The following is a 12046-nucleotide window of genomic DNA, read 5'->3' as shown; positions in this document are numbered from 1 at the left end:
GTAGCAATTCGCAATAAATTATTTTCACAATTGGTCTAATAAGCAGTAATTTACAAAAAATATTGGGATGTAGAAAACATTACAATAGATATCACATCAGATATAATAGGCTACTTATAGAAATTTGACGTAGAGTCTCGCTGTAGCGACGAAGTGGGTCATTGGCCGAATACTGTACATCGTCGTGAATGACTCACGGCACACGACCTGCGTTTGTATGAACGACTTTTTAACTGGCGATTACATCGGCTTCAGGGTTTATGGTATGTGAGACGGAATATATAAAGACTTTTGTTTAGAATCGTCGATGAGGATGACGCATCACAGAGTGACTTACGAGGACGCAACGTTGAATGAATGCACCAAAATAACAGGACGGGCGCCCTCGGCCTTCGCCACTGTGCGTGTTTCATATGTAGATGGCACCTTTATCGAACCTACTGACCGTAGATCCGGTTTGGAATGTACACAATATACTTAGCTTGGGATATTTATAAGTATTTTAAAACTCCAATGTAGAAGTGAAACATCTTGAACTAGCGTTCCATATTTTAGATTCTCTGAAATACATCAATATTTTGATATAACCAGTATTTAACGTAGATTACCAAACAGTTCCTCTTTGTTTTGTATCAGAGCAGTGCTAAGTGGCGTAAATATAAACACAATGCCAAAAAAGTAATCGAAAAAGCTTAACGAAATGTTTTGATTCGTGGAACGTAGCTATCAATCAGTGATTCAGCGTAGTCGGTTGGATGAGGTCGAAACGATCGCTGGCGGCGGGCTGCCGCGTCCAGAAATACCACGGCATCGACCTTGCCTCTGGTGCACGCATCGTGTTGTTTTTATTATTTTCCTTTTTTCAATGCGTGCTGTTAACACCAAGGTGACGGCCAGTCGTTCGCTGGTCCAGAACAGTAATCGTCTTCGATTTGAGTTGTGTTTTGCAACAGAAAATTCATTCACTAACTATGGTGAAACTATGCTGCATCATAAAGAAATAATATTTCGCCATGATAATCATTCGATGCAGTATGTTCTCTGTTATGAATACCTTTGACGTCCATACGACTTGCAGTAATACAAATGCCACACAAACAATCCATCGCGGTGTAAAATTGATAAACGATGTGTGCCTAGACAGTTTGAATCATTACGTTGCGCTTGGTAAAATAAAGAAAGCGCGATCAGCCAGGAGATGCGTGTTCAGTACAAGTCTGGCGAATATTTTGCCAGGAAATCATATAGTATGGCACGCGCTCCGTTTACACTGCTTGAAAAATGTGCGCTTGACGCAAATGCGTTATCTATTTTGGAGCTCTGCGTCAGTGGCTGGTTGTTATCTACATTCGCTGTCTGGCGGTCACCCTCAACGTCTTCTCCGTCTTTAGTTGTTAAACTTTCTCTAAATACCTTTTTTTCTGCACATACCTCTAGAATTAACTCTGAATGATAATGTTGAAACTATAACAACTAGAATGCGTTTATCATGAGATAATTCAACGTGATAACGTCGAGACACGCGTGTTTGTTTGCTCTCGATAAGTAGTTATCTCCTGTCATGACGTCAATTGCTCATTTTGAATTGAAAATGGTTGTAAGAAAATTATGTGTATAATTTACAAATCTCTTTAATTACTCATTATCGGTAACGATATTTGATGTTTGGTGACGCATTGCTCTCTTGTATACGTTTTTCTCACACAAATAAACAGCGTGGTAAAGTAAATAATAAGAAGAAATATACTACATAAGTAACATGTAACTCAAAGTCTTATAAGATGTACCTATCTGGGGAAAAGGAAACATATTTTCAATGTATCCATTTCTTTGTTGTATTACATGTTTTCTGTCTCAACATAATGGATAAAATTAAATAAACTGTAGTATGAAAGTAACACGATGGTAGACGTGAGTGCTGACAAATTGAATACTCCGTGTGATGTCTCCCGTTTTTATCCTTGAAAAAGTCGTCTGTAGTGGCCCGGACGAGCCATGATGGAAGGGGGGCACTAGAATGGAGGGTACTCCGTACTACGCTTCCCCGTCGTCGCTTCGTACTACATTTACTAGAAGCCTGCTCTTGTAACTCTATTGTTTTGAAATGCGTAGGTGGAAATCTCTAATGGAACAACTTTGGAAGTGTTACTGATCTACGTATGTTATGTTCGAAATTATGAGTTGTGATGAGCCTAATAATATTACAATCAATATACACATAATAATTTTCTATCTAAATAAGCCTCAAATATAAAGATAGACTTGCAATTGTCACAAATGTTATTACAGCTTACGTTACGCATAAGTATTTTCCAATAACAGGATTTGAAACACTACTACAGGATTCTCGTGATTTAGTTTACACAACAGTAAGTGTAAATTTCACCCCTGCTAAGGATTGCAGAGTAAAAAGAAAAATGTATGTCCGTCTTCTTCTAGTATGTGCTGTCTCGCTTTAGCGCGTATATTGATCGTCGTCTAGACTTGTTGATTGTGGCTGCCGCTGAAGGGCTTAACGTCCCTGAATTTGGTCGAAGCTTGGACTACTGCTTTGGGATTCTAAAACGTGATTTATTTCCCATGGATTACAAACGAACGTACTGAAGTGGGGTAGAACTCAATTCTAACATCCTTCTAATGAAAATTGTAATATTCATAGTAAAATTATGAAAAATTGCTTTAGTACGTGTACGCAGACTGCGATAAATAAAAACTTGTTCATTTCTTTTCCAAGCCTTTCGTTTACGTTTCAATAAACGCTCCGCGTAAAAAAGTTATTGTGTCACTTAGTGAGCTACTTAAAAAAGGAAATCGTAAACGAGTCGGACTTTTTATAGGCACCTGGCAATGGGAATAGGACGAATGAAAAGAAACTCTAGAAAAAAAGAATGGAAATTTTCAATTGTTGTTGATGAAAATGATTATTTTTATCGCGAAAAATCTTTGTCGGTGTACTGTTTCTGCTGACGATAATCAAAAAGATAATTACAATTTACGCACGATTTGACGCAACTTTATGAAATTGATAATTTTGTATGAATATTTAAATTTATTGTTTGATCTGTTATTACGTAGGTCGTAGAGGTCATGCACCGTTTTACTACTTTTTACTCCTAAAGCGTTAACAAGGTGACTCACGGTACCTTTTATTGAAGTACTAAATCTATAAGAACTTTTGTTACAACCTTATTTGTATTTAACCGACTTCAAAGTAAAAATGTTATAATTCCCTTTTCAAATTGGTAAACAAACGGCAAAATTGTTGCCACACCTACTAACAGAACGTAGAATCACCTACCATATTAAATCGGCGTAACAATTAATGCCATAATCATTGTCCGCTATTCAAAACTCAAATGTAATGTTCTTGACCGTTGACCTAGCATTGGGTCAATGTATTAAGCTATATAAATGTGTATATGAAATGCATTAAAACATGTTTGTCGTCATAACATTGAATTTGTGAATAGATCGTCATCACTTATACCGTAATAGCACCGTAAAAGACGACAACGACGTTAAGAAGCTGATCAAACAGATTTATAATGTAAAAATTATTATAATTACGATATGAAAGCTGTTATAGTCATGATATATTGCTGAACACAAATAATACAATGGAATTGATGAATACTTAATGATAATTACGGGGTTTATTGGCGATTTTTAAACTATAAGCACTTTATCATTGTTATTGGCTTAAAACATGACATTTAATGCTCATTGATTGTCTAGACAATATTTCTTTAATACATAGTTATTTGATATTCAAAGAGATGAAATTCTATTCTTATCTAGAAGGATCGACATATGACTTCATTTCAGCGTCGCAGCTGCACGTAACTTCAAATATCCGAATACAAAATTACTGTCTGAATCTGACAGTTTATTGAAATCATACAACGTCTGATATCTCTATAATCTATGAAAATATTAGCCTTATTGACACGAAAGTATTTATGGCGTTCGAATTTTAAAAATAACCTTTATTAACGTTTTAGTTGCCGGCAATATTGACTACAGAAAATAAAGTAAAAAAAAATACAATTCGTAAACAGGTGTTAAGCTCTAATATCACCTTTATAACTTAACTAGCTGTTGCCCGCGACTTCGTCCGCGTGGTTAGCAGATATAATATAGCTGCTTTTTCCACATTTTCCATTGTATCTTCGCTCCTATTAGTCGCAGCGTGATGGTATATACCTTAAAACCTTCCTCGATGAATGGTCTATTCAACACCAAATTTTAACCAGTAGTTCCTAAGATTAGCGCGTTCAAACAAACAAACAAACTAACTCTTCAGCTTTATATATTAGTATAGATTGTATGGTAAATAAGAAGGAATTTGTGATGTGTCTATGTGGCTGGTCTCAAGACCGTCTCTATTTAGCATAAAGGTGCAAAGCACTAGTGTTGCCTGGTAATTGTATTAGAAGACTAGTGCTAATTTATCATTGGCCTCCTAATTATAGTTATTAGTGTTTGGGGAATGTGCGTCACAGGTATTGTGTTAGCGTTGACAGTGTTATTAATAGTAAATCATTTAGCTAACAACTGATTTCTATGTTTTTACGAAGTACATTATGAGATAGGTAGGTGTATTGTAAGTCTGAATATTGAAACGTCAATCGGTTGGTAGCCATTACAAGTCTGTCTCTCTGTATAACATTAAGTATCCACAAAAACATTTAAAAATCCTATCAATGTTACTTGGAAATGAGTATTCGAAGCATCCTTTTTAATCCCCGTCGCAAAAAGAGACATTTTGTTAGTGTAATCTGACTGTCTGTCAGTTTTAATTTAAAAGTTGTAGACGGTATAATTTATTAGGTACTAAAGGGTTTTTTTTATTTGATCCTTAATTTAGAACAATAACGCAAAATGTATACGTTAAATCGTATGGTACAAGATATAAGACCGATATATCAATAAACTAATCACATAATTGTACAAGTTGTAAAGCTGTTCATTGAATCAAGTGTCAGGTGTAAATCAACTGTATTCATTACTATTATTAGACACGATCATGTAATTATTTATCATACACACATTAAATAGCGTGTATTAATTACAAACCGATACAAAACTGCTGTCGAGTATCTAATACTAATTATAACTATCAATTTGTTACTTTCTGAATACTTCGAAGGAAGTATCGATACTGTTACTTAAAGTAGGTTTTAAGTAAATATAGACCAAGCAAATTAATTAGATGACGTTATTTATAAACAAAAATAACATAGTCTAGCTTGACAGATAATTAAACGTCATCGCCTAATCAGTAAAAATGTCAAAGTGTCGTAATGTGTCGTATTCCTAAAACAGTAACGTGACTGACTTGGTAACAGATAAGAAGAATCTGTAAAAACATGAAGATAACAAAATTAATTTTAGACAGAGGTTGTTTCTAATAATTGTCTATGAAATGTAGACAGCATTAACCTTAGGCATATACAATAGTCATATTGTTTCTGCAAAAAGATTTGAGCTGAGTAAACTATTAGATCACACACAATTGATATGAAAATATGTTTTTTTTCTGACACTGATATCATTCGCAACTGCAATGATTTTACTTTAAGACCGTTGTAGACCAAGAGCAAATAAAATTTAGCTACATACTTTTTTTTTAATTTCTTACATAGCACGATGAAAATTTGGATTAAGCTGATAATATTTTATCTATCCATAGAACAAATTAAGGAATAATGATTACCTAAATTTGAAATATAATTTATGTGTATAGTTTACATATTTCACATGAGAGCGTAATACGTACTAACACGAACTTTGTTTACCGTTTAGAAACACGCATCTAATCGAGAACGTGATATGAACAAGGATATTCCCATAATTAACTATGTAATTAACAAATTTATGCACACCATCCTCTTCCATGTTTAAAAAAAAAACATCGAAATGTTGACATATTGAACCATTTATGTGATTCAGTTTTCTCTAAATTCATTGTGCATTTTTTTCTTAAGAATAAAGAACGAAATGTCAAAAGCTGTGTAAGCCATTGAGTACAGGTATACTCAAGTAAGTATTATGTACTTATGGTGAAACAATAGGGTCAGCGACCAATGACCCTTGTGTTACCCAATCAAGAGGTCAAGCCTCCGTTTAGTTACACGTTGATAATACCTTAATGATGAACGGAGGTTTCACTTACATCCGTTATACGTCATATCCGGATAATCAACGTCCTCGGTTCATTTAGTTAGAAAAGTCTTCCCGCGTTGTGCAATCGAGATTCCGTGCCGGCCAGTTACCTCGACCACAGACTGCATAGAACAATATCGCTTGTGCTCACAAGCTCTTGTGTACAAATTGAAATAAAACCTCAAGAAAAAATATTACTTAATTATTCACGTGATATTTTTACAATTGTTCATTGTATCGCATGAATTTACACAAAAACGGAAAAATATTCACGTGTTACTCTAATGTTTTTATTTTCCGCATACCTAACTAGGTATGCGCCAAATGAGTTTATTAATAATACAATACGTCATAATTACTTAGATGTACTGATTAAGTTCTAAAAGATATAGAAATTACTTTTTCAATCTGATATGATGATGTAGCAATTAATAATTGCATATTATTATTCTCTCATTTTAAAATTGTTTATTGGTTAAATCAGTTACTGTTAAGTAGATAGTGTTAGTTACGACAAACACTAAAACTGTGGGAAGTCTTAGAAAAAGGGTACTCTGAACGAAAGGATTTACGTTTCTGAGAATTTTTATGATTGTATTATGTTATCTGGAGCCGACAGAGATAATTTGTATAGCGACGAAAAATGATTACATACTTTTTTAAATCCCACACTGTGACGAAAGAGACGAGGCCATTCGATGTCTGTGTGGTTGTCGCAATCAATTGTATGTATTTATTATCGATACAAGTGTTTTGTTAAAAAGCCTGATAAACAACGCTGCTTTTTACAATGATACCGAAAGATTGATTGAATAATTAATGAGCTCCCAATAACATTTTTCTTTTTCTTAAGTACCTTGGCTTTGCAATCTCGGTGTAATTTATGCACTTTTTCTTGAATGGGCGAACAATAGAACATAAAACCGACTAGCTTGTAATCTGTCACATAGACAGTGAGTAATGCCAGTATTATACAATAATTAGTAGATTGCCACTTAATTGGTCCATTACATTTTCTCTTTCATTTGTCACGTCGCATCACTTTCTAACTGGTGTCGTATTAAATATACATATACCTTGCACGCCTGCATTGATAAACGATGCTAATTTATTAAGCTGAGTAATTAACACGTACGATAGTAAAATACTATCTACACTTTAAGTTGTTGTTATATTAAAGTTGGTACTAAAGATTCTATTAAATTCTGTTGTATAGATATTCTATTGAAATTTTCATCCCATAACTATGGATTTAATGGCCAAAACCAAACTTGGACCAATATCAGATATGGACGTAGATAATAAAAAAGGTAGGCCCTTTAAAATAAATGCTTTCTAGACAGACGTAGAAAAAAGTAGAGTCTGGAAAAAGAAAACAAATCGCAACAATAAATTTACGCGCAATAGTTTCTTATTACAAATAAACGTGTCAGAGATATCAAAGTTCAATTCTGTTTGATATAAAATCTGAGTGCATCCTACATACCTATATAGAGGTAAAGAAGTAGGTGCCTATAACAGTATTTACGTCATTAGTAGATGGGTCATTACAAAGATAAATAAATGTTGAAGACGTGTAGAGTATTTATGAACTTGGGAGAGCTCTTCAAGAAGGCTTTCCTAAGTTACGTAATAACATAAATTATCTGGACTTAGGGGGTGTTTCCGAACGTGTGACGTAATGGAGTCGTGTGCAGAATGCCGTTATCTCCACATTGAGGTCAATGCCGGAGCAACTGTCCGGTAGTTCAGCTTCTATTACTGCAATTACAATCGCGACTGTCCTAGTGTCTTGTTCTAATAATATTATGCTCGGGTATGTGTTTTTGTTCGCAATGGCAAGGTTTTCCTTTCGTCTGTTTACTGAATAACTAAGCATCTAGATGGGTTTAGTTGCTGTCTATAACATAAATCCTTTTATATAGTGTTGGGTCCCCAATTTAACAGCAAATTATTTTTTGGTTATTATTCAGAATGACATTCTGTGTCATACATGACAATCCTGAGATATATCTGTCAAAGCATTTTTTCGTACTAAAGAAATCAGAAAACAAATATATTTATTCAGACTTTGTTCAATAATATTATTCCAATACATTGGATTTTCCATTCTTTGAATTTACTCAATAAAGGTCGCATGTGATGCACGATTCAATTCAGTCGCGCACAAAGTAAACTCTTGAATATAAACAGAAAAATACTCGTATTATCTCAAGTAAATATTTAAAGGAATACTATACTTTGAAGGCATATCATTGCCAGTAATTGACACTGTTTTTCAAGTACTTATACACAACGTCAGACTCACGGTTAGCTATCAAAATATTATGCAACAGACTCGATTATCTTTCGCAATGTGTCGCATAGATTCAAATGAAAACAATGACTGGGGAATTTACTTCAACACACAATACAGTCACGTACAAAAAGATATATTTTCTGAGAAATTCAAATGAGATTTTCTCGTGAAGTTTTAATGATATTGTTTGAATATAAAGCAAGTAATGAGAGACACGACAACTATTGTTCATGTACATAGTCCACTTCATAACTATCCAGAATTATGAAATTTAAATAATATATGTAGTATATCTTTGTAATTGACATTCCTTGTGACCGTCATTTTTGCATTTGGTCATAAACTCATAATGCTCCAACTACAGCGCCAGCTCTGATAAAGTCATAAATATTTAACTGATTAATTTAGGTGGCTGTAACTGATTTATAACACTTGATAAACAATCTTAATCCTCGTCTTAATTAATAATTAATTACCATAATCTGCGTGGAAGTTTTTTATACAATTTGGGGTCATACATTTAAAGTCATCAGCAATCCGTGAGCTACTTCTCATTGTGAGAAACCTTTATACAATAGCATACCTTTAAACGGTTTGATTGTGCAATTTGCATTTTCCGTAATAATGATTCATATGTAACAGTGTTACACAGCTTTCTTTTCCCGTGGTCTTTTTGCTGGGTAATCATTTAACCCCGCTGCGGTGGACGGAACCGTTGGCGCAATCACGTCAATTGGTTCAATCGTTCAGAAATGACGCTCGTCTTGACGTCACGCGCCTCTTTGTACGTCTGGAAACAAGGCACTAACGGTATTGTTCCGTTACGACCGCTGAAAAAATCTTTATAAGCCAGACGTCTAGGCTAGGGGAGGCATATGAGGGTTAATATTATTTGACATAATGTGCTGCTCTAAGCAGTTACGGAATGAGGCATGCTGAAGAGGTTAAGGGGAACAAAGAGATTGTATGGAATATTTTTCGAGAGAGATTTAGCAAGCAGTTCAGCTAGATAGTATATCATACTTCATACTGCTTATAGTTTATCATCCTGGTGATGTTTAGATCAACATTTAAGAAATAATCGTAACTAATGAGCATAAAAATTGTTACACACACAATTTTAATTATTAAAATTTTACGTCGAAGGTATTGTAGTCTCTTAGCATGGTTTTAAACATATTTTTGTTTTTGTTACAGGTAGCAATTAAGATAATAGATAAATCGCAATTAGACGCCAGCAATCTTCAAAAAGTCTACAGAGAGGTGGACATCATGAAGAGGCTGGATCATCCTCATATTATTAAGCTTTATCAGGTAAGAAAACATTTGTTTATTGGAAGTAATTGTATACCTCTCTTCTTCTATTTGAAATCCTACAGAAAATGCATGATGATACACTTGGCATACATAACAAGTCAACTTTCAAAACAGTAAATGATTAACCCCAATCAATATTCTATTATGTGAGAAAAAAAAGTACTTCGTTTGCAGACACATTTTTTTGCCACTACCTCAATGTGTACAGAGGTGCAAAAACGAATGTACTGTTGTATGGATCAAAGTTAGCGGTCAAAAGAGAAACCCGCGGTCACCGTTAAGCGATGGAACAAATGCGTATGAATTATTAGACTTACCGGCCTGATACGACCACTATGCCTATTACATACTGTTGACTCGCTCCGAATAATACGACAATAATGCCATTAGCTTGAAAGAATGAGCCAGTTGGACGACATGCCGTTAACACCGCTGACGCGTGACATTACTATGCTATGGCTAATACGTTTGTGGGACTTGTGTTGCAGTTACAAGTCATATTATTGCTTCTAAGGTCATGTTTTGCTTACTCAGACGACGCCAACAAGAACGGCCGCATACATCGTTCTGCGCCATTTATGATAAGAAATGTCGTTTTCCTACCCATGTAATGATATAAAAACTTGCCTCATTCTAATATGGTACGTTTTGTCTTTCAAATGTTCTTTGCGTCAGAAACTTAGTCAATGTGAATCGGCTTTAACGTATGAGGCGATTTACGTCAGCAATTGCATGTTTTGTTCTCATATTTCACGTCGAAATTTGGTAACTTACATGTATACCTTTATTATTGGCGGGATAAAAATAGGTTAATACGTAGATTTGTTATTATGGGCAACTTTGAATAAGACTCGCAAATACAATAATATTGATAGACGCAATCATTTTGTAGTGCTGGTTTCATCAGATAATAGACACTTTTCCACTGTGTTCAAATGTAATTCCTCGAATAAAGTCTCTATATTCTAAGAAAGGAATTTTTTCTCAACTAGAGAAGAGTTTGAGTCCATAAATAAACAGAAAAATATACTGGAAATTCGAACATAAAACATATCCAAGATTGGCGAGGCACGTTTTCCTAACCAGACATTCGACAAGCCGTCTATCACGTGTTTGATTTAACTCAGCCGTACCCAACGTAAACACAAGACACCAGCGTCTAAAAACTAAAGCGTTCAGAAATAACCTTGCCATTGTACATATTGTAACATTAAGAAACACGTAGCCTATTGGAATACAGGAAATAAACATTATATTGTGTATGCGTCATAAGAGTTTATGTGGGATGAGGTAGATGATCTCATGCGATCGTATAACTGTATGCAGAGCTTTCTAGTTTGTGAATTGTATTTACGTATTTTACTTAGGAATCAGGAATGTCTTTATTAAAGAGCAAAAATGTATGTGCATTGTACGGGCTGCTACGGGCGATCGCTTTTAGCAGTGTTAGGTCGGGGAACTTGCGCGTTAGTCACTTGTTGGTTCACATGCAAAGTAATAATGTTGGTACATTCTGGTCTCTACATAGTAACTGCCCTACAGATGAAACTAACCAGGCAAATGGGTTACAGCACAATACCAATTCTTGTAATTGGAACAATGCATGAATGTTACGTAATCTGGTTTCGTAACACGTGCCAAAGTATGAATGGATTTGATACTATTAAAAGCTTGAATGAGGTACCAAGAGGTTCCTTGTATACAAACATTGTCATCTTGAATAGCACTTAGTGTTTATACTTTGTCCTCGACGGGAAGAGAACGTTTCCGCTTATTGAGATGTTATCATTATACAATCAAACACCCATATCCGTTGTTTTCAGTAACAAAACAATCATGTAACCCCAGAATGTTTATTTATAGACAACTGTGAACACGCTTTTCATTCATTTTCTCGGCGAAATGATGACTTCAGAACAGCTGTAAGCTGTTTAAGAGAGACACAACAATACCTACTGCGGTGCGTGTATTTATAGTGATAACTATGAATTTAAAGGCCGAGGTCAGGGGCGCAATAATCTGACTAATCTCGAAAACCTCCATTTTAATAGTGGATTAAAGTGCCCTGGGCATTAAGTGGCGTTTCCTTAATAGATACAGTTCGCCGATAGATAAACAGCAACTAAGATTTGACTTCATAAACATAGTTTTGGTGTAGGAAGTTGTTTCTTTGAGTATAATGCGGAAAAGAATATAATGGTATAACATTTTCAAAGTTCCTGATTTTTTTATGCTTTTAAAAAAGGTCCAATGCAACTTGAAAAA

At 34.7% G+C, this 12046-nt stretch overlaps 1 protein-coding gene across 1 annotated transcript in view; it reads left to right on the top strand.

Moving 5' to 3' along the window:
• The window catches only part of LOC113495843 (serine/threonine-protein kinase SIK2), a gene marked incomplete at its 3' end in the record, with an annotated part of 33927 nt that overhangs the window by 3300 nt on the left and 18581 nt on the right, over positions 1 to 12046 (top strand). The window contains 1 exon segment of the mRNA XM_026874835.1: positions 9662 to 9778. Coding sequence (XP_026730636.1) covers positions 9662 to 9778 — 117 coding nt within the window.

This window comes from Trichoplusia ni, chromosome 7, assembly GCF_003590095.1.
Source record: "Trichoplusia ni isolate ovarian cell line Hi5 chromosome 7, tn1, whole genome shotgun sequence".
Taxonomy (NCBI): domain Eukaryota; kingdom Metazoa; phylum Arthropoda; class Insecta; order Lepidoptera; family Noctuidae; genus Trichoplusia; species Trichoplusia ni.
This window is presented reverse-complemented; position numbering and strand designations above follow the sequence as displayed.